The sequence below is a fragment of the Channa argus genome, chromosome 10 (genome assembly GCF_033026475.1).
Source record: "Channa argus isolate prfri chromosome 10, Channa argus male v1.0, whole genome shotgun sequence".
In the NCBI taxonomy this organism is placed as follows: Eukaryota; Metazoa; Chordata; class Actinopteri; order Anabantiformes; family Channidae; genus Channa; species Channa argus.
The window spans coordinates 19101734-19123860 of NC_090206.1; the positions used below are offsets into that span (position 1 = coordinate 19101734).

The 22127-nt window shown below is 39.4% G+C and overlaps 1 protein-coding gene across 10 annotated transcripts in view; it reads right to left on the reverse strand.

Moving 5' to 3' along the window:
- The window catches only part of enox2 (ecto-NOX disulfide-thiol exchanger 2), a 152524-nt gene that overhangs the window by 103183 nt on the left and 27214 nt on the right, over positions 1–22127 (reverse strand). For 6 of the 10 annotated variants that reach the window (XM_067518684.1, XM_067518683.1, XM_067518681.1 and 3 more), the window contains exon 3: positions 14763–14849. The exons of 1 other annotated variant lie outside the window; for it this stretch is intronic. In XM_067518684.1, the coding sequence (XP_067374785.1) occupies positions 14763–14796 (34 nt within the window). In that variant the 5' untranslated portion in view covers positions 14797–14849. Of the gene's footprint in view, positions 1–5548; positions 5714–14762; positions 14850–22127 lie in introns of those variants that run through there. 3 more of the 10 variants (XM_067518689.1, XM_067518688.1, XM_067518682.1) reach the window with 2 other exon arrangements.

Here is a 22127-nt window from a genome sequence, read left to right on the forward strand (position 1 = left end):
GCAACTGCTAATTTTTTAAATTAATGTAAAAGCGCAACAAAACCAATTCACGATGCCAAGTCCAACATAAATGCTGGATATAATTTATCAACGTAATTTATCAATTTATCATCCAGCTCGAAGGCAGAAAATGTGTTCTAATATAATCTGTGAAGCAGCAGTGGACACAGGTAGCTTGTGAGATGTGCAGCAGTAGCGTCCAACATCCCTCTAGTGATCCATCACACCCTGCTTGTGCTACTTTCAATTGTTTATGTTGGCACCGCTGAAAGGGGAAAAGATGCCACTGTATGAACAAAAACTCAGGTTCATACTGTCTCGAGGGAATGCCTCAATGCTAGATAGGTATAATATTTCTGTGAGTTTCACCCAGGGACTGGTTTGCTTTTTACCTGCAGCACACCGAAGTGGAAACGTTCAGAGGATACAGCTACAAGTGTGTGGCTGCACATTATAGTGACAGCTGTGGATTCTCTCATTACTAAAATACAAGCAGACGCACATGCACAGCAGATTAGCCCAGAGGCTGCTTTGTCATTTTTGAGTTGAAAAGGTTTGACAGTCAGTCATCCACATCATAGAAAATTTGCAGGGCAAGCAGAGAGCAACATTACTTTATGTGGTATAAAAATGTATCTACATATTGCTAGTTTTACTGTACTCCGCTTTTCCAACAAAAGCGTTTTTAATGGCGAGTTACATGTCATGCTGAGGTTTAACAGATATCTACATAACTTGTACATAGGGATATAAAAATGTGTATGTGAAGTGAATGAGTAATAGGGAGGAAACAGAAGATGTTTTTTTTTTTAAGTGAAAAGCTCTTTGTTATACATGACAAACATTAATGTATCAGATGTACCCAGTGTTAGGTTTTAGCCTTGTCCCAAACACATGGGATTGGTGATTACACAAATAGCTGAGACATACTAGAAGACTGAAGTTTTTATTATGTGTTTTAGAGAGAGGATTAGGACATTTAGAAAAGTTGCACATCAACTCCCTGGTGAACAGAATAATCCAGCATCTTTAAACTGCTTCTCCATTTTCCTCTGCTCAAATGGAGTGTCAGCAGGGTTTAGCACAGCAGCACTGCAGCCACAATCCCATCTCACACACACTCCTCATACAGCACAAATGCAGAATAAGGCCGATGGCTCACTTCATCTTTCATGTAGCTCCTGAACTTGCTGTTGCAGAGTCCTTAACTTCAATTTCAAGGTTCCCTGCGTGGTTGCTTATCATGAAAGTGATTAGAAATGAAGAGCTCTGTCAGTGATATGGTTGGAGCCCCTGAGTTGGTTGCCTTCAGGCTGCCAACCCCTCTTAGCTACTCAATACCAGATGGCAGGTTGGACTGCTGTCGCTGCCAACACTGCTGATCCTCACAGGAACCTTCCACACAAACTAATATACTTTTCTTCAACCTAAACAGATTTTTGCGTCAATTTAATGCTACTGTTGTAATTCAAATGCTGCAGAATTAGACCAAGTCAAATGGGGTTTCCGCAGGGCAAATACAAGTGAGCATTAGACACAGGAATAAACGGCAATCATTAGCCTACATTAGCCGGCTACAGAGATTTAGTACGAGCGGTGTGGCAATGAAACTATCAAGTTATTACACCAACAATCTTAAACATCAGCAAAACAGATGGTGTGTTAGAGTGATAGCACCACATGAACGACAATGACTTGACAAAAGCAGCCAAGCAAAAAAAGTGACATGCAGAACCATCAATGCCATTTTCCCATTGAAAGCTACGCAAAGTGTTTCTAATGAACGCATCTGGTTTCATTTTCCAGCGCTGTCCACAGATATAGATTACTGAGGACTTTTTCCCCCCATTTTCATTCACATGGATTGCATTTTAATACCCCACCAAGTAGAAAAGAGTAGCAGTGAAAATAATTGTGGCAACAGTGAGCTAATATTTATAGACACTGCCAAACAACTTTGCATTACAACCATTTAATCAAATCAACAGAATAAAGCTAACTGACAGTTATCACCATAACCTCAGCACCGTCTATAGATTTGGGCAACGGTAAGCAGTAGTGATAAACTGAAAACATCATGACAGTGCACAGTAGGCTTTATGACAACTTTGTTACTAAAAAGAAATGACTGCAATTAGAAGAAGATGGACGTCCAGGGCTCTGGGCAGTGACAGTTATAGAGCAGTAGGAATAGAGATTTGAGGACATCTTGTTCTCACTTTGACACTTTGTACTCACTTTGTATGAATGTCTAGTAGTAAGCTGTGTTTTTTGTACTCATGTAAACAACCAAAGGGGATTTATTGACAGCAACTTCAAACGTAAGGAAAACACGCATTGTGCTGCACTAAAAAACAAAAAAGTCAAAAAAGTATACGATATCAGTAGAATGTCTGATCATCTAGCAGGTTCATTATGTGACATATCTTAGTATCTACTCAGTGGAAGTTTAGTTTTATTGATTGAGTTGCCCTCAAAGTAACTAGGATAGAATCATGTTGTTGATGTTTATATGAAGTATTTTGTGACTTTTTGGTTAGTGTCATTGGAGTACTAAGTATACATTATAAGTATTCATTATATGCACAGCTCCCAAAGTAAATTTATTTCTTTGGCCCAATCGGTATGTGGCAAACAGACAGACTTGCATTTTTTGCCTGTTTGAGATAGAGATCATTTATAGAAACACTGATAAATAAGTTAACATGTTTCTCTTTTGCATTTGCCATATGAGAGATGCTTGTATGGGCTTAACTAACCTTGTTGCCAACATGGACTTTTTTTTCCCCCCATCCTTTTTGGGTTTTTGAACAAAACTTGCCTAGTCAGTAAGCTAAAGTGTTCCCTAGCTATCTGTCAGCTCAGCTTTGAGCAGTCAGGTAGAGTCAGGGTTGAATACCGATGGGCAGGGAATAGCTGCAGCAGTTTGTCACAAGCATGAAGGAAACGGAAGCAACTGCTTTTTTAAATCTAAGCTGAAGCACTTGTGATTGCAAAAGACTAAATAAAAATAACTAGCCTGCATTTACTGGGCAGAGCAGAGCTTTTTTTCCCCCCTACATAACTTTACCAGGCATGTATTTTATTCTACATCTTTTTCAGCTGGCTTTCATAACAGTATCGGTTGCCTAAAGGTTAGATAAAAAAGCTTCTCACAGAAAGGTTGTTGTTTCAGTCCCCTGGATCAGCAGGTCTAAATCTGGTTGGGACAGCTCAAATAAAAAAAATGGAAAAAAAAAAAAACAACAGTACTTGCCCCTCCCACATAAATACCAGCTCTGTGCTTGAGACAGGCTTGTAATCCTACTGTGGTAAAGTTTATTTTGTCCTGCAGATGATAATGAAGATACCATGTGTCAAATATGGCATCATCAGGGTCAATCAAAACACCCACTTCTTGATTTTACTTTTGAGAGTTTGTCAGGGCACCAAGCTTAGGCTTCTGAACTACCAGGTCAACCTGTGAGTATCCTAACTGAGACTTCATTTGAAATGAAAAAAAAATAAATAAAAAAGGGTAGCGTTTCTACTGCTAATCCAGAAGACCTGTCCCCAAAATAAATTTCAACTCAGGCAGACTCACAATGAGCGAGCAGATTTTACAAAATCTAACATTTTAGGGTCATCTATGACTCACATTTCCACAGTTTTTTCTTTTGTGCTATTGGTTCTTTTCCTCGACAGCAACTGCTATGACATCCCACTTAGTAACCACAAATTGTCGCGCAGCAACCTAGGAAATTTTGAGTTTCCAAAGCTGCCAGATCTCTTATTAGTATTGTATTGTACATTAGTCCTCTCTGCATTCAGTCTTAATTTTATTCTGCAGCACTATCATCCTATGCCAAAGATAGCTGGAATATCTAAACTCCTTCTGAAGCTCTCTATGTTCAATCTTTAAAGCTCTCCTCTCTGACACATCTAAGCTAAGTGCACCCCTCCCTTCCACCATTAAAGGCAATCTAAAGATGCTCTCCCAATTGATCAGAAAGGACTAGCGCAGCATGGAGATAAATGGCTGTCACAAGGCTTGATGGACTTTTTCTCTCGCAGTGGTCATAGCGAAGCACTCAACCCCCATTCACTCAATTTGATTCAAAGTATGTTTGTGCCTCTGGAAGAGAAGGAAATAGAGAAGAAGGAAACTGATCTGTCTGCGCAAGATAAACGACACTGTAAGAGAGAAACGAAAACCTTCCAGTCATCGAAGGACAAGAAACACAATTTCATCCACTGGACAAACAGGCACTAGCTCTTTTTCTTCCAGGTCATAATGACCTGAAATTATGAATTAAGCAATGATGAATTAAATGAGGAATTAAGCAATGTGAATTGCACTAAACTGTGCAATAAAAAACATCCAGTTCTACAAAAGGCATCTGATTAAACTTCACTTCAGTTATTTAATGTCTAGAGGTCACAAATCATATTATAAATATTGTTATGGACATTTAACATTGAGGCATAGTTAAAGAAGCCATTTCATTGTACCAAAACAGTTATACTGCAGTGACAAGAGGCAAATTCATGCTGAGAGACTAATCTTTGACAAGACAAGACTAAAGTTTGACAAGAAAAGTTTATGAGCTTATGGGATGAGAGCAATTAGGCTACGAACAGACCACAAGAAACATCTGGGGTAAATGGATCATGACTATAAACAGAGGACGCTAGAGAACTGGCTGTCAGAATAAAGCCCAACAAGCAGGTTAACGTGAGAGTCCAAACAGCCTCCTCCTTTAATAAGAGCCTGTGTGTCCGGAGAAAACGTCCCACTTCACATCTGCACAGACCTTAATATCTTATTCAAACAACTTAGATCCCGTAAAGCAAACAACTCGCTAAAGCCCCGCATTGTAGGCCCACATATCTACTACAAAGTGACCCACCACGCTTGATTGTGTTGCCCAAACAGAACAGAAATTAGTGTTACAAACTAAACAGCGTGCGAAAATTATGCATCTAAAACAGCATCGATCCGGTATCAACGTGGATTAGATCTATTCTGAAAACTTCATCTATAAACAGCTGCAGTAGACGTGTGTCAGTCAACATGATCGGCTACAGCTCGTGTGTGCTGCACTGACATGCAAGTGTGAAACGACTACAAGAAAAGATTGTTGTTCATTTGCCACCGGGAAGCGCAACATTACGCATAGCACGCTGAGACACACGGAAAAAACAGCCCTACCACACTGAGGAGGAGAGGCAGCAACGCACTTCTGATGCGGTCTCAACAGCTGGTATACGCCCGACTATCACAGACTAAACACTGCAAGAAATTGTATTCGCTTAGTGCTGCAACTTGTACTAAACAACGCAGAGATGAGCGAGCAAATGTGGGGAAAAACGCCGCGTAACTCATTCATTACCAGTGATACTGTGTAGCCTGCAGCCACACAAGTACAGTGCGCGTGTGTGTCTGTGTGTGGACTAATATATATATATATATATATATATATATATATATATATACACACACAAATCCGATCATAACCAAGAGAAAAATAACACACAGCACAAAGAGCGAAAAACTTAAAGCATGTACCTGTGTACTGCAAGAGAAACATTGTCCACAAAAGGTGAGGTGCGTTTTCCCGTCGGTCCTCCGCTGTTGGACGAAATGAACGAAGTAAAATCCTTGAAAAGAGACAGGGCTCGTCCCTCAGTCAGTCCGCTCCGCTCGGCAGACTGGACTGCAATGAGAGCAGCCAGTCGAAGCGGGACCTTTTTAGCTACGGCAGCCGAGCCCGCCCTCACGACGCGCGGAACGCGCTTCGCTTCGCCTACACGCCGCGGCCAGGCGAACTGTTTAGGCTGAGTCGGTGGGCGCCTCAGTCACTGACGAAAGTCTTGTTTTTATAACCTTTCAGTCTGTTGGGAAACTAACGCGAAGTCGCCGCTGAACTGTCAGGAGAGGGTGTCGTGTTCACGAAGAACTACCACACAGCCCATTAGCGAGCTTCCCCCACGGCAAATCACTCAGAGAGAACAAACGAAGCCCTAAACACCTCTGCTGGGTTGAATTCCAAATCAAACAAACAGATTCAGTCAATTTCAAAAAATGAATCTAAATTTGCAGTAAAAGAATATCATCCTTCATCTTCGGAGGTGCAGCCAAACAATACTGAAAAGCAGGTAATTGTTTCCCTAACTTTTGACAGCATTGCCTCCAAAGAGGGTGTCATTCTGTAGTTTGCCAGCTGGAGGAGGAGAAGCTTGGAGATTATCAGTTCAATACCAATGCTTAGCACGCAGACTTGGATGAGAGGCATTTCTTTTAACCTTGAGGCTCAAGATACACTATGTTCTGAAATAAATACAGTAGGAGGGTGCTTGCTGGAGCTGTTGTACGTAATTATGAGCTGTATTTAAAAATAAGTGGGATTCCACTCTTTTAATTGAAGCTGCAGTTTGTTTCAGAGCTGGTCTATACTCCAGTGAATCAGTATAGTAAATCCTCATGATGTCTCATGACCAGTATTTGGTAGCCCACCTGATTACTGGGTTCACTGGCTTACAGTGTTTCCATCACAGTAGATGGTTCAGATCTTAATTCTGCCTAAAATATTTATGTAGAATTTTGCTCTGTCAACAATAAATATGATGAAAATTAACAGGGGCTTCTGAGAGTGTGAACACTGTTTTGGTTTGATCAACATACAGCCAAAAGATTAATTGCACAAGGAAAGCAGAAGAGCAAACACTATTATGGTTCCATTATTAGACACAAGCTGCGTTGAGACATGAAAGAATGTGCATGAGAATGCTATCAGATGTATCACTGCAGTGGTCAGCTGAGTCATTTAATCCTGATCTCATGAGACATCACCTTTTCGGTGATTCAACTTCTAATGATAACAGCCTCCCTAAAAGGTTTCATTTTCATTAAAGATCATATGAGCATTATTCTCGTTATGGGAACATTCCACAAGAGCATTTTCCATGAGAAAATAACAAGGCTTTGTTGAGTAACTGTCCCTTGTGTTGAGGCATGAATGTGGTCAAGAGATGCAGATTGGCAGCCATTACTTTAAGCTCCCATGGCTAATGCAGTTTATTACAACAGCCCTGCTATAAATTCTACACGTATGATTAAAATGTCGTGAGTTGTGAAAATGTTTCAGACAAATGTTGAGTCAGGTGTCAAATTCTGACATGTGTTTCTAATATATAGTCTACCCTCATTTATACATTATAAACAGCTGACAGTGTAATGAGCGCATAACAAACCACAAACTAGTCATCCAAGGGATAATACAAACTTCTAGCACATAATGCCATGCATGTAGGACTTCATATCTGTGTAGCAAACTCAGTATGCCGAGAGCCAGAAGATGCAGTCAAGGACTATAGGACAACCCTTTCATGAAATGGAGGTTAGTAAAGTATGAGTTGTACAGATGATATGCAAGAGAAAATGCCTATTATTGCTTATCATCCTAATGTGAACAGAGCACCAGTCAAACCAAAAGCAGTGAAAAGCAACATAGACCCATGATGGAAATATGACTTTTAGGTTTGTTTCATGTATTAATTTGGCAGTCTCCTTATTAATCTACAAACATTTCACGTTGTGTTTGGAACACTGATACCTTTATAAAGGGAAGACTTATTGAAAGGCTGCTGGATTAGCTTGGGGCATCTATCACACTAGAAACTGGGTACGTGATTTCTAAGGCATCGACTGGTTTCAAATGCACACAAATATGCTTAGACACTATATACAAGCAAAAAAAATTGGGGTTGCGTAGTTCAGGTCACAAAGCCTTGCATATGCTTGGAAAATATCTTCTAGGTTAAATGATTTTCTCCTCTGCCCAAACAATGAGTCTGTTTCCACTGCAGTCACAAAATCATTTCAAAAGGTAAATAAAAGTATTTACCAAAGGCGAGAGTGCCATTCCCCTTTTCCAAAACTCCAAATTGTTCTTAGTTTCCATTTCACTGCAAAACCAGAAGAACCCTATTCTACAAACAAAGCGCTGGACCGATTCAAAGAATAGTTCTGACAATAAATTACTAGTCCGTGACTTTCATCCACTGTCAGCAAATGTCGTCAGCGGCTCTCCGAACAGCTTTTACTGATTCAGAGAAATTACCTTCTCTCTTTTTCAACAAACAACAGTGTTTGCTCAAAATGCACTGATATTCCTTGAAAATAGAGTCTGCATATTTACAGTCAGCCAGCATTGTTGAAAGATGATCAAGTTGTGCCATTTACGTAATGCTGACTCTAAGATTCCTATCAAGAGCAGAGAAAACACGTAAAAATGATGCTGGTAGGCAATGTCTCCCAGCCGGTACAATTTCCATCCGAGCATCCGAGCCACTTTTCATTCAAACTTTTATTTAACAGTTCTGAAGACTCACCAAGGTAAAATTCAACTGTTTTGCGGCAACCAATCCAATTTCCCAAAATGTGTCGTTCAGACTACGCTACAGTGTGAATGCCTGGGAAGACTTCAGGGACATGACATGTGGCATATAACATCAAAACATCAATCTAGGCTTTGAAAAATACTGGACGGACAAGGCTACTGTATTCACTGCTTCACATGTCCTGTGAACTCAAATTTAGTCGAGCATCAACAGACACAAACACAGCATTATCGGTCAGGATTTATTTATTTATCTTCTGCTTTTAGGAATATAAAAACAAGCAAAGCAACCAAATGATAGCTGGCTTTTACGCTGCCCACATTTTCACCAGAAAAGACTTGTCGTAAATAAAGTGAATGTTTTCCAGGCAGAATTCAATTACCCCTGTCAGCCAGTAGTAATGAGTAACAGCCAGTGCATGCTCTCATTCAATTTCACTGTCCCTGGGGAATGATGTTTGTTTGATGTCTTGATTTTTTTTTCCTAAACAATGATGTTTCTGTGGCCTGCTTAGTGTAGCAAAACAGTCAAATCAAACACTAATTTGACTCTGTGCCTCGGCAGATGAAAGCAGCCTTGGTTTGCTTTTATGGTTTTGGATGAGAATGAGTGGGTTTGGTGGCATAAGAGACCTCTTTATTTAAATACACTACCTGCCTTAAAAGTTCACTGGCTGAAATGTTTCACCAGCTCATATAAAAAAAAAAAAAAATTAAAAACTTCATGAGGCCACGTTTCAAAAATAACAAGAATCATCATCCAGCTAATCTTAGTCTCATATTTTGAAACAAAAATAGAGTAATTAGCCACAACTTTAATACCACCTAGTGGTGTTAACGTGGTGCACAGGGTCCCTCTGGGGCTGTGCAGCTCCACTCGCAGCAAGCTGCAATGCTTTATGTGACACTCGTTGGTAATGGCCAGCGCCGTCCAGGCGCCATTAATGCTGTGGCTGATGTATATAGAATGGTCGACCCAGTTAGATCAAATCTCTGGCTCAATACATTGTTTAGTTAACATGGAAGTCTCTCATATTCTGAATAGTTAAAATTCAATTACTCCATATTGAATGGAAATTGGGCCTCATCAACAATTGCAGTAAAAATCTTAACCCGGGCTTTGAGAGGCATCACCTCCTTAATTAGCCTTAGTTTTATTCAATACTTCCCTTTTCACTAAACAGTTATTACTATTTGTCCAGTGGGATGTTGGCACGGTGTCTCTGCCTCTGTTGTGTAATTTGCCAAATGACACAGTAAGAGTCACTTGGTATGAGTGCACCAAACTGTATCAATATGCCCTTTGCAGTCAAAACAACAGGGTTCAGGTAGCTGCTTCACAAGGCCTTCAGAGAGACAGGGAGAGGGAGAGGTGGAGAGAGAGGATGATATTTAAAAAGGTTCTGCTCAGCGGAAAGCCTATGAGTTTAAAGTGACTGCAGTGGTATTTGGTGTCATCCATTTTCAGATCAATGAATGGTGTGTTTGTAGCTCAGACACAAGTGAGAAATGCCATTAACTCCACTGCCCTCTGTGGAGGAAGTGAGCCAGCACAGAAATGTGCCTGGTGGACGGAGGACACCTCTGTCTTTTGGGTTCTTGCTAGTTATCTTTGCCCTCTTATCTTCATTAATGCTTCCCTTCTAATTACCTATCCTGTCTTCCCCTCCTCCCTCCTTACCTAATATCCATATCTCCTGATTGATGGTTAGCAGATGATCACCTGGACAGCAAAGGTTGAGGTGAGTCCAAAACTTAAGTCACACCTCATTAAGGGAACTACAAAATGTCCCACTTCACATACTGATGGGTACCTACTTGGATGAATTTAATGAGCTGTGGAGGAGTGACAAGGCACCATGAAAGTAACTGAACACTGCATGTTTGGGATGCAGAACCATGTTTGCCATAGATTGCATGTTGACGTGAGAGGAGGGAGTTACTGTAGGTGCCTTGGTGATGGCAGCATCTGTTCTGGAAATGGGATTAGGATAAATCCAACAGGAGGCATAGCCGCTCTCTAGAGTTTCTCTCAACATGAATGTGGATGGAAATGGGTCTCAAACACAGTGCAAAACACCTGTTAACCCCTCTGACTGCTGAAATGTTTCTAACAGCACTTGCTGTTGTTTCTAACATCATCATTATTCCCAGCCAAAGAGACACTTGACTCAAAAACCATGCAGCTGCCACAAATATAGCCACAAGAAGGGGTGATGAAAAATGTGTTTGTTCTACAACATTACCTCGCTGCATTAAAATGCTGCAGGTCCTCTGGTACCAGCAAAAGCAGTTTACGAGAGCAAGTGGGCACTGTGGTGCATTTTGGCAGCAGTGCTGCCAAGCAAGCGGCTTGTGATTTCTGGCACCAAATGTAATATCAGCCATATACATGCTCACAACTTTACTGCCCCTAAGTCAACATAACACTAAGGCAGGTAATGTCTTTTAGCCAAGACTCTACCTCCCACTGAGACAGCAGCACAAAACTGGCCAAGAATATGGAACACACAAGAAAAAACTGGAAGTTTACATTTGATTCTCAACTGAGTTTCCAGTTTCTTAAGAGCAATACTTTGTTTTTATTTGCATATCTATCGTTTTTGCTGCTATGCCGAATGAAAGTAGCTGTAAATCTTCAGAAAGCCCCATTTAAAAATTAGTGCACACCAAATGATGTTGTTTCTAAACAAGCAGTTTTATTCTTTGTATTTGCCAAGTATTAGTCATATAACAGCCATTCCTCTTGTGGTGACTGGTAATTGTTGAATTTGTAGTCATTTTGAATAGCAACTGTGGGTCAAAAGGATGCTAAAACAGTCCTTTTGGAATACTTTATTTTCTCTAGGACAAAGAAACTACTGTTTCTTTCCTTTGTTTTTGATTCTAGGAACTTGAGAACCTCCTTTAAAGTATTCCAACAGGAATACACAACGCATCTGTACCACAATAGTGATGCAAATCCTAAATAACGATAGAAACTACATATTGCAATTTGGCATAAAACATTACTAGGTCATCTGCATATTATTCAATGTCATGTTTTATGGATAAAATTTGATTCACCTTTGTTATACAGCATTTCATATTTTTAAAAAGGGAATTTTTCACAAAGTACCACTTTAAAGAAATCTCTTAAGATGACAAAGGACATTACCTAATGTATGCTACTTAAATAAAAATGTTTCATTCTTAGCATCACAGGATTCTTTGCTGCAGTCTAAACTAACAGCCAACTACTGCATATAGACATTAAAACTGACTTCTTGTTTGTATTATCTGACTTCACTTCCTGGGTGCAGTTAAGTGCACTAACTTCACCTTTCACTCAAACAATAGAAACATTTGTACCAGTTAAAAAAGAAAAACTAATTATTTTTAATTCCCTCTCATTTGCAAACATTTTGATCAGCGACTTACGAACTGGTGCACTTATAAAAAAGGATTTTAAAGTTAAACCATCACAATCTTCAGGTTCAAAAATAGTTTTTTCAACTTGAAATAATATTACAATAAAAGGGAAATTGACTCAATAGCTGAAATAACTCGTGTTTAGTTTATATTTAGATCATTTATTCCCCACTCACCAAAACATGACGTGGAAGTATATTTTATTAATTCATTTTAATTACATTTTATTGGTTGCTAGAAATATCACCCTATCAAATGGTATATCCAGTATCATGTATTTTAGCCCAATGCTGGCTAAAGACATCTCCAGCGGCAGACATTCATCTAGTGGGGACTGGTGTGCACAGAATTGGATTAGTTCATCCGATTCATAGTGCACTGAGGACACTAAAGCAAATGGTCTTTTCTTTTTCTTCATAACAATCTAACAAAATTAGCTTCTCTGAGCTGAATTCAGTGTTTAATTCATGAGGAAAGTCACACAAAACTTGACATCTAAATTGTCTCACAAAGTGAATGGACACACATCTAAACTGCCCAACACTCCTGAGCAGAGGAAGAAAAGATCGCTAGATAATTAAAATGAAAAATCTACTAGATACTGTAGAAACCCAGGCAATGTACAAAGTTGAAGACCGAGAGAGCATATAACAGAGAGAGCAAAGCAGACAAGCAAGAGGGAGGGAGAAAGGCCAAGTACCAGACAGAGCATTCATTATCACCTGACTGACCTGCATATTGCGCTGTGTGAGCGTAATGGGAAAGGACACACTCATCGGCCAAAGCCCAGCAAGAAAGAAGCTTTTCATTCCCCCTCTGTTTCCTCTCTCTTAAGCAATCTGTCACTTTCTTACTCGGTTCAATTTCTATTCTCAGTCTACTGTACGATTCCATTGTTTTCAAAAAGGCAACAACAGCTTGCCGATTTTTAATAATGCCATTCCTAATGTAATACATACCGAGTAGTCTACACACTGCAGTTTCTCTGCACATCATTACTGTATGTAACATCTGTCCAGTTAATTAATTCTTTTGCTATATTTTCATAATCTTGGTGTGATGCAAATGCAGTAGCAGCTATAGCTGATGTGGAGATATGATAACAAGATTAGGAGTTAAGGAGTCATAGTGGTGGCATGCCAAAACGCTCACGAGGAAAATGCTTGTACACCGATGTTAAGCAGGTACAGTGTTTATCGTGTTTGCCAACTCACTTTAGCTTATTAGCATATTAAGATTTGGCAATTAGCACATAAAGTACACCAAAGGCATGATGGATAAAAAAATCCAGAGACTTTCAATTCTAAAATTCACCACAAGGGGAACATGAATGTCTGAATGAAAGTTTGTAGCAACCCATCCAATAACAGTCTAGACCAAAGGGTTTTTAACCAGAATTGTGATTGGTCCATGAACATGCAATCAATAATAAAGTTAGTTAGTTTAGCCACATTCATTGAATTTTTTTTTTTTTAAATGATGCAAATACCTAAAATTCCACAATTAAAATAGTTCCCATCTAGTTTGTCATTAGTAGCCTGTGTTTTGCTAATGTTGGAATACAATCCCAACATAACGTCCAGATATTAGTTTACTGATATGCAAAACAAATTAATATTTAATGTTGCCAACAAATAAGCCTTTTGATGAAGTATGAAAAAACCTAATCTCAACCCCTTACCTCACAGTAGTCATCCTCAAGTTGCTTCTTACTCCAGCACCTTTCCGACATGCACTGGAATTCTGACATCAGGAGACTGAGACGCTCCAGACATTTTCCAGACATTATCCTTTGACCCACCCTAGTACATTGTCCGTACTATGTAGGTGTGCTTGTGCACGCAGCATGCTGCTCTGTCCCGAAATGTCGGGAGGATTAAAAGAGAGTGATTGGGCTTGTTGGTGTCTTTTCCATCACTCCCACATTAGTCAAGTGATAAAATTTTTTTTTAAGTAGATGCTCCTATGTGCTGTAAACGAAACACTGTTTCAACAGCCTAACTTTTCTACCATGTTGTGCCTCGTATGCCCATGAACGACGCACTCCTGTGCGGGCGCTTCTCACTCGTGCAATCTCATGTGTAATACATGTGTGAAACGCAACTCAATTCTCCTGACATTGTCCGGAGTTCATTTGTGAAACAGGCTTCAGAGTGGTGGTTCATGTGTCACCATCAGTTTAAAACAACTGATCAAGACTTTTCACTTAAAAATAAGAATTTCAACATCATGGTAGCATTAAAACAAAAGCCTATCATCACAGTAAATAGCTTTCATCACCTGGAAAATATCTTTACAGCATTTCAATCTCCCGTCTGGGAAAAAGTGATGCAAAGTGAAGTGACTAACCAACAGAGCAACATTCCCAAAGCAAGCAGCATAGTTAATAAACAGTATACAAGTGTCAGAGAAGCAAAGCGCCTCGGAAATTCCACTGTACTGCAGCAAGGAAGAATAAATGTGTGACCATCTCAGGGTTTCCTGATCCATAATTTGCATCTAACATCTGACCAAACAAAATGCTGTTAAGCCAATCCAATCAAAACCGAAGTCTACGTGGGCTAAACATGTGATGTTGTTGAATAAAACCTTTTCAGTTTCTAAGTAAATAAAGTATTTTGAGAGTGAAACTATCTTTGGCTGTTTGCTAGAGATACTGTTTTTTTTTGTCAGCCTGCAAATTGCCGAGAGGTTTCAGTATTTAATGGCAAAACAAGTCTAAGGTATCTAGTTTGAGGGCAGTAAACTGATGCAATCCGTGGCCAACAACTACCCAGCACATGTGTATTCTCACAATTTCACACAGGTGTAAACAAAGTCCACTGTCCCAGAATCCCAAATAATGTATCATCTTCTCAGATATGACTTCCCCAATGTTGTTAAAATTCTTCTGAGTGTGACTTTAGCTGCCAATTTAAATGGGTCCTCCTAATGTAGTAAGGATAACAAACCCTGACCCTGGCCTCTCACCTGTGACACGACTTGATCTGAGGTCTTTGTACATCGTCGTCAGCGTATGTTTGATTTCAGCTTCTCTGGTCTTGAACCAAAAGTGATCTGGAAAACAAAACCAAAGATAAAAAAAGTCTTATCAGTTGCTGCTTGTACTGCTCATAAAAATGCCACGGAAGAATCTTCCACTCACAACTCTGCAACTTGGCCTATTCATTCTGTAGCCATTCAAGGATGCTGACTGAGGGGAGCAGTTAAGAAAGGACCAAAATAAAAAAGCTTTGTCTTGAATAGAGAGAGAAGACAAGAGAGAATGTAATTCATCCGCTTCTGCAAAAGGCACGACCTCTCTGCTTTGTGGAGCAGAAGCTCATCCGAGCCAGAGAGGGCTCTGAGGTGCGGGAGGGTCCCATTGACTGCACTATTAACACTCAAACTGAAGGGATCAGCATAGAGGAAATACAAAACGCTGCCAGAAGGATGCACAGAGAATTCTGTAATGCATTTCATTCCACTGAGAGGGGCCCTGAGGGTGCCATGATGACCAGAGTAATTGGCTTTCTCCGGCTATGATAATCTGCATCAGTCATGCCATGCCAACACACTCTCAGGCCACTGAGAAGGTCACAGTGATCCCAAAACCTCGCTCCTCTCTGCTGACAGCAGCTTCTGAATTCTTGTTGAAAGGACACATTAGCAGGACATTTTTTTTTATTGCAGTCTTACCGTAGGTTCTAGGACTTGACTAAATATTTGCCAACTTTTAATTTGATATTCAGTTCATTAGTATTGTGCTTCTCACTCATAAATAATATCATTCAAACATTAAAAAGAATGAGGCTGAAACAAACATCCAAATAATCAAAAAAGAAGAATTTAGGGATCTTGAGGATTTAGACTGTTGGTCAGACAAATAAAGCAAATAATCAAGCAAATGACTGTTGATCAACACACAATTTGAAGATCAATACACAAATGAAGGGTAAAAATAGGAGATAGATCCTCCTTGATAAAGTAAACACGTACTTAAATTTCTGATGAAAGAACACTTGTACTGGCTCAATGTGCATGTTATGTCAATGAAAACAAACCTTGTTTTATTCTTTTTGACAATATTAAGAGATGCAGACTTTTGCACTGAAATGTAAAACAAATAAACATTTACATACTGACTGAGACACTTAGAGACATAAAACAACAGATCAGAATATTTAAAGATAAGCACGGATATGTTAAATACTCAGACTGGCTGTTTACCAGTGTTTTGTGTCACTATAGTAGTGGTACACTTGCAAACAGAAGGCCATATTATGTGATAAAAGTATGTTCTCCTCTTCCACTTAGGCGTTTGGACCAGTAAAACTGCTAAAAATGTGGGCTGACCATTCACCACAGTAATGGCAACCCCCACAGGAGAATGAATGCCAAAAAAGAAAGTGCACTTACTCCCACTGTGGGGAAAGAGGGCTACTTATTCTCCATCAGAATAGCATTAGCTTAAACCTTGGAAGAATAATGACAGTTATTTTAATTTGTGAAACTAAGAGTTTTCCTAATGAGGGGATGCAAGGAAAATCTGTTTTTAAAGTCTTTTGTGGGCACAACAACAAATGGCATTCATCACTCTTAAGGCACCCACTTTCCCCATTATATTTGTTATTACCAGCATTTTTCATTTCCACATACTCAGCTCTAAACTACTTTTCTATACTTAGAAAAAGCTTGAGCTGCTAACTTGAGGAAATGTGTATACAAATGATTATGAATGAAATAGAAGCTTTGAGGAAAGTTTCACACTGGCCTTTGAAATCCGTCTCTGAAATTGTGATTCAGATCCAGCACGCTTAATATGCCAGCCTCAGAGTAAAGCACAAAAGCTGGGGAAATAGTGCTCTAGATGTAGAGATTTATGCAGACATACTTGCTGAGACAATTGGTGAAATGAAGAAAAAAAAATAGATTTTTGTAGCAGAAATGCAACTTTAATTGTTTGCCAAAATGAGAAAAGCAGCAAGTTCAGGAAAAGCTGCATAATAAAGATATAGGATAATGATCATTTGGTCTAAGTTCTTCTAAAATCTCAGGGGCATCATATACAAGATTGTTATTAATGACCGGTACTGTAAACTAACAAAGTCACTTTTACTACTTCAAAATGCCATTAGATGACATGCTTCTTGTGCATTCCCTCCTACACACATTTATCATCCAGACACTATTCCATGTGTTTAGCCTTGTGTAAGTATATAGTATTAACATATTTATTTTCACACACATTAGTCATCTTGACCAACGCATGAGGCTTTACACCAATGTCTAGCAGGGATTAGTGGATCCCCTCAGTGAAGAGAGTATTATTTGAATCAACTGGCCCCTGTAGTGATGTAAAGGGGAGATACCCCATAATAGCCCAGATAGGTCCATTCATCTTTTGTCTCCACAGCAGGGAAACTGCAGCCTGGGAAGGCACAAACCAAATCACCCTCTGCAACAATTCACAGCGTTGGATTAATCATACCAACTTCACAAGAACTGATCGGTACTTCACAAGCAGCTCTCGTGTACCTTTTCTTTCCTATAGCTGTCCTCAGCCTGCATGCTTATCTCCCTTGATAAAGTATCTCATCTTCCAAGCAGGGACAACAAAATAAAGGCCAGGAGGTTTTCACATGTCTGGAAATAATAAAAAGAGAACCAAGTGATCCAGGAGTGTAAAAAGCATAACCCGAATACCATTTCTACAGAAATCCATATTGAAATGGTTTCAAACAAACATCTATCCAGGATTTCTTTTTGTTTAACTTTTTAGGATTTGTGGCATTGTGATAATGTTACATTTAATTTTATGTCAACGGTTTACTGTACCTCTGTAGTGAGCATCTACTGCACATAGCCTTTTTCACTGGTGCTGCAATTTAGTATAAAACTTTCACTGGCCACTTATTTTGTGGTCTGTATTTTCAAAGGGGAAAATGAAACAAGAAAAAAGCTTTAGTAACATATTCTGATATAATCTGGTCAAAGCTTTGGCACCACATTGCATATTTTCTTTGATATATCAAATTTAAATTCAGTCTTACTGCATGAACTAGTACAGTGAAGTAAACGTCATGATTTCCCATGTTTTAAGATGTGTAGTCAGTAAAAACACGAGACACTATAAATGTTTATCCAATATTATCTTAAGCAAATGTCTGTACTTGCCTAGATGAATATTACATTATATGGTATAATCAGTTACTGCAGAACAACTAGTAATTCCAAAAGGGCTCACATCAGTTACCAGAGTTTAAGGTTGTTTGGATGCACATATGAGTAATGGCAAATAAAACCTTTGCAGCTACACATGCAGCATGTTGGTTCTAGAAATGAAACAGCTACAGTGGAGAGCAGCACTATCATGTTTGTAGTGATGTGATTATTTTCTATCTCTACAATTACAAATTGTGCATACTCTACAATCAAAATAATTCATACTTTTAACAACTGCATACAATAAAAAAGAAAACACTATAGTATATACTAAAAACGCAATCATAAGTGTTCCCACACAAACATGCAATCATGTAATACAGTGTTTGTTTGTTAATGAGCCCCCACTGACATGGAGAGGGGATGACAGTTTTTCAAGCTTTTCTACAAACAGAAAAACAACATGTGGAAAAGATGACGGCACCATGTGATGCTACAATGTAACAGTTCTAAATACATTTTAAAAAAAGAGCATACCGAGAAATTTGTGCCTTCTGCCTGCCTTTGTTAAAGACATGGTTATTGATTTTCTTTTGGCGTAACTGTTAAAATGATTTCTTTCTGAAAAAGAACTGATTCAGAAACAGTTTATATAAACATTTTTTAAAACTACTGACATTCACTCCTGTCAAGAGGAGGTAATAAATATGGTGCAACAGAAGAAATATGTGTGCTACAAATCATCTGTATAGCATTTCTACCGACTGATGATCTTGTGCAGCCGTGGTGATGTTAACCTATGGATATAACTGTAGATTTAACACTGTCAATGTCAAAGTTTTAAAAAGATTTATAATACTTACAAAGTGCAAAGAAGCCAGTGGGCAGAGAGAAGCCTACAGGAGAACAGAGAGAACAAAACAAAAACATCCACTGTTCTCCACGAAACAACGATCAAAGAGAAAGAAACTGGTTACAAGTTGGGTGCATCTTCCAACGTTCAGACATGGTTCAGGCTGAGACTGAGCAGGAAAACAATTTTCCACAATGTTATCAGACACAGGCAGAGGAACACAACACTATTTTCTATCACCCCAAGACAGGAAACAAGCCCTTAAGTGTGAGGAAAGCAATCAGATGTGTGCGTCTTCAAATAACAAATAGAATTGCTTCTTAGGTTTTCAGGAAGCTTTTACATATGACCAAGCGCTTTGGAGTAATGGTAGTTTTATATTAAAGCAATGTTATACAATGCAAACATACGGTATTGTGTTTACAAGTTAGCGAAGGAGTAGAGAAACTAACGAACCTGGCCAAACTGCTTTTTATAATTTGTAAACACAGTTCTTGTCTCTAAGCCACAAGACCCTGTTAACTGACAGGCATAGTGCTGGTTAAAAGGCAGTCTTGGGAGAGACATTCGCTCCATAATTTGCAAATGGGCTGGGAGCCAGTCAGTGTTGTTTAACAGCCGTAGGCTCGTGCTGTCTTCGCATTCATGGCCAATGAGGAGGTTGGGGAAATCATTTTCTCCCTCTTACTCACAGACACGGTGAGCTCCACAACCCAGCGTATCGTTTGGTGATGCCAAAAAAAACAGAATTCCATTGAAAAAGAAGAAAATAAGCAAGATTTAATATCAGCTGGAATGACAGAGAGAATTGTTCAGGTGGCTAAATTATTACGGTGTGGATTAGTTTGTCCCCTGAGGAAAAAGAAATTCTGAAAGAAATCTTAGGTGCATGCCATTAGTTTATTATGTTAATCAGCCAAACTATGAAAACAGGAAACCTAATGACAATATTAAGAGTAAATGACTGATGACTAGATGTGGAAATGAAGAGGAACAACAGTGTGATGTTTTTAATGTCTTGGTAATTATCTTCACCCTCCATTCTGTAAAAGTCACGGCTTTTATACCTTTAGAATTCTTTAAAACTGTGTCCTTTAATAGAGGCAATATCCTTGAAAGTTTGATTATAGTGCATAATAGTCTTAATTAATATGCATGACACACATTCCTAGTTTGAATATATGCAACTGGGTGAAGGTGTAGAGTGGCTATCCCTGGAAAAGGGCAGAGGTGTTGAGTCATGCAATCTTCGGTAAATAAAAGGTTTAAAAGTGCAGTCTTGCATGTGAAGGAGATGGGGCTCAGCTCTCCCTGTCATAAGTACTTAAGTCTAGGAACAAAGGTAGGAGGGCAGGCTAAATCATCGTAGAGTTGAAATGATGGGACAGGGAGGCCCATACTGCCATTACAGTCATTTACCCCTGTCCTTAACTGAGATGTCTCGGTCAGACTTCTCAAATACAGACTAAAATATTGAACTTGTACCAAGTAGGAAAATACTCCAGCAGGGAAATCTGCAAAGAAATGTAAAGGACAGATCATCGGAAGAGGATCAAAGAGCAGGCAATTCTTTCAGGATATGGAGTTGTTTAAAACCTGTGGTCTTGGCAGCATGCGGGGGGCATGCTGAGAGTCAGTGACCACAAGCAGCACACTTCATTCTGCACCGTACAAAACCAATAAATAGGTACCACACTACTACAATTTTCTCATTCTGTGAGCTCTGTCACAGTTTTCCTAATTAGCATTAAAGTCAGCTAAAACAGGAACAATCCTGTCCTAAATTAGTTGTCATGCAATAGAAGCTGAGTGTGCAGCTGTCTCACTCTTAACAGATTCTGTTTCTGCCTGTGCCAGCACCACATGGACTGGATGCACACTGTTCCATATCTTTTCACAGAAATAAAAAGATTTAAGTTGTCACAGGGCACCTCAGTTTACAGCACGTTTTATGCTGCAAAGAAGTACTATTAAGAATAATCAAAATTCAACTGTCACACTATGACTGTGATCACTATAATAATGAAAGAATATGGTCTGTTCTCTGAGTACACGTTAACAGCAGGCATTTTCATTCGGCCGGTCCGTTGGGTTCTCTCCATGCCCTAAACAGAGTGCACAGCCGCTGATTGAAAAAAGCAGATGAGTCTGTTCTGCTCTTCAATACAGGCTCCTCTCTTAACAGCTTATTAGCTAATCTTAACAGAGAAACCACCACTCATAGGAAGAATGTGCTGCTCCACGTTAAACCAAGGGATAAGTTAGGATGCGACACACAGTGGGTGTCTCACTTAACAGGTATTATGAAACCAAAATGAAAAAAAAACATCAAAAGTTGTTTTAATTATTTCTGCACCTATACCTATATACACAGCACTACACTGTGACAATGATGTCTAACATCTGAAACAATGATTTAGAATAACTACAACAATAAAATGTTAAATGAGATGTATTTTGCTGCTATGATAATAAAAGAGTTTTACACTGCAGTCCTCACTCCTCATGCTACCAAATCTAGCTCAACCTCGTAGCAAAGTAGAAATAATTCATTATGGAACACAATGAATACCAATTCCCTCAATACTGCCCAGTACCATCGTCATGGCTGATTAAACTACCTGAGGTAATTTACCTTCTTGGTGGCAATGTGTCTGCAATCCTAACCAGTCAAATAAGAGTGTTGACACCAAGGTTAGCTGGGAGCTTAACAGACTGACAACCAAGGGTTGTCACACTGGCACAATGGGCCAGGCTGTCTGCCCCCCTTCCATGCAGTGACAAGTTGGAGGGCATTACACATGTATGAGGTTGGGGGGAATAGTGTGTGTGTGTGTGTGTGTGTATACACACACACACACACACACACACACACACACACACACACACACACACACACAGGTATGCAAGGCCATGCCTAGCTGTCTGCCCAGAAGAACCTCTCTACGCGCATCAACGCTACATCATGTTCGTTTGTTTGGATTCAAGTTAGCATTCATGGCTAATGTTACAATCTGCAACACAGTGTGACCTCAGTGAGTAAAAATGTGGCTTCACTATAGAAAAGATGAGAGACACGGCACAATGTATGTGGGAAGCTGAGTAGTTGCAAGTCTGGTTGCACAATAAAAAAAATAAAAAAAACACATTTGAAGCAGCACATACCAGATGACAGTTCTGATATATTAAGCGACACAAAATGTAGCTCCATTCACGGCAGCATTTGATGGTCTCCAGTGTAAACCAAAAACAAATACATTTGCTTCACCATCCCAAGACTTTTAGGGGGGGACTGTATTTGATTACCCACCTCTGTAATCTTACAGCAAGACGGCTCT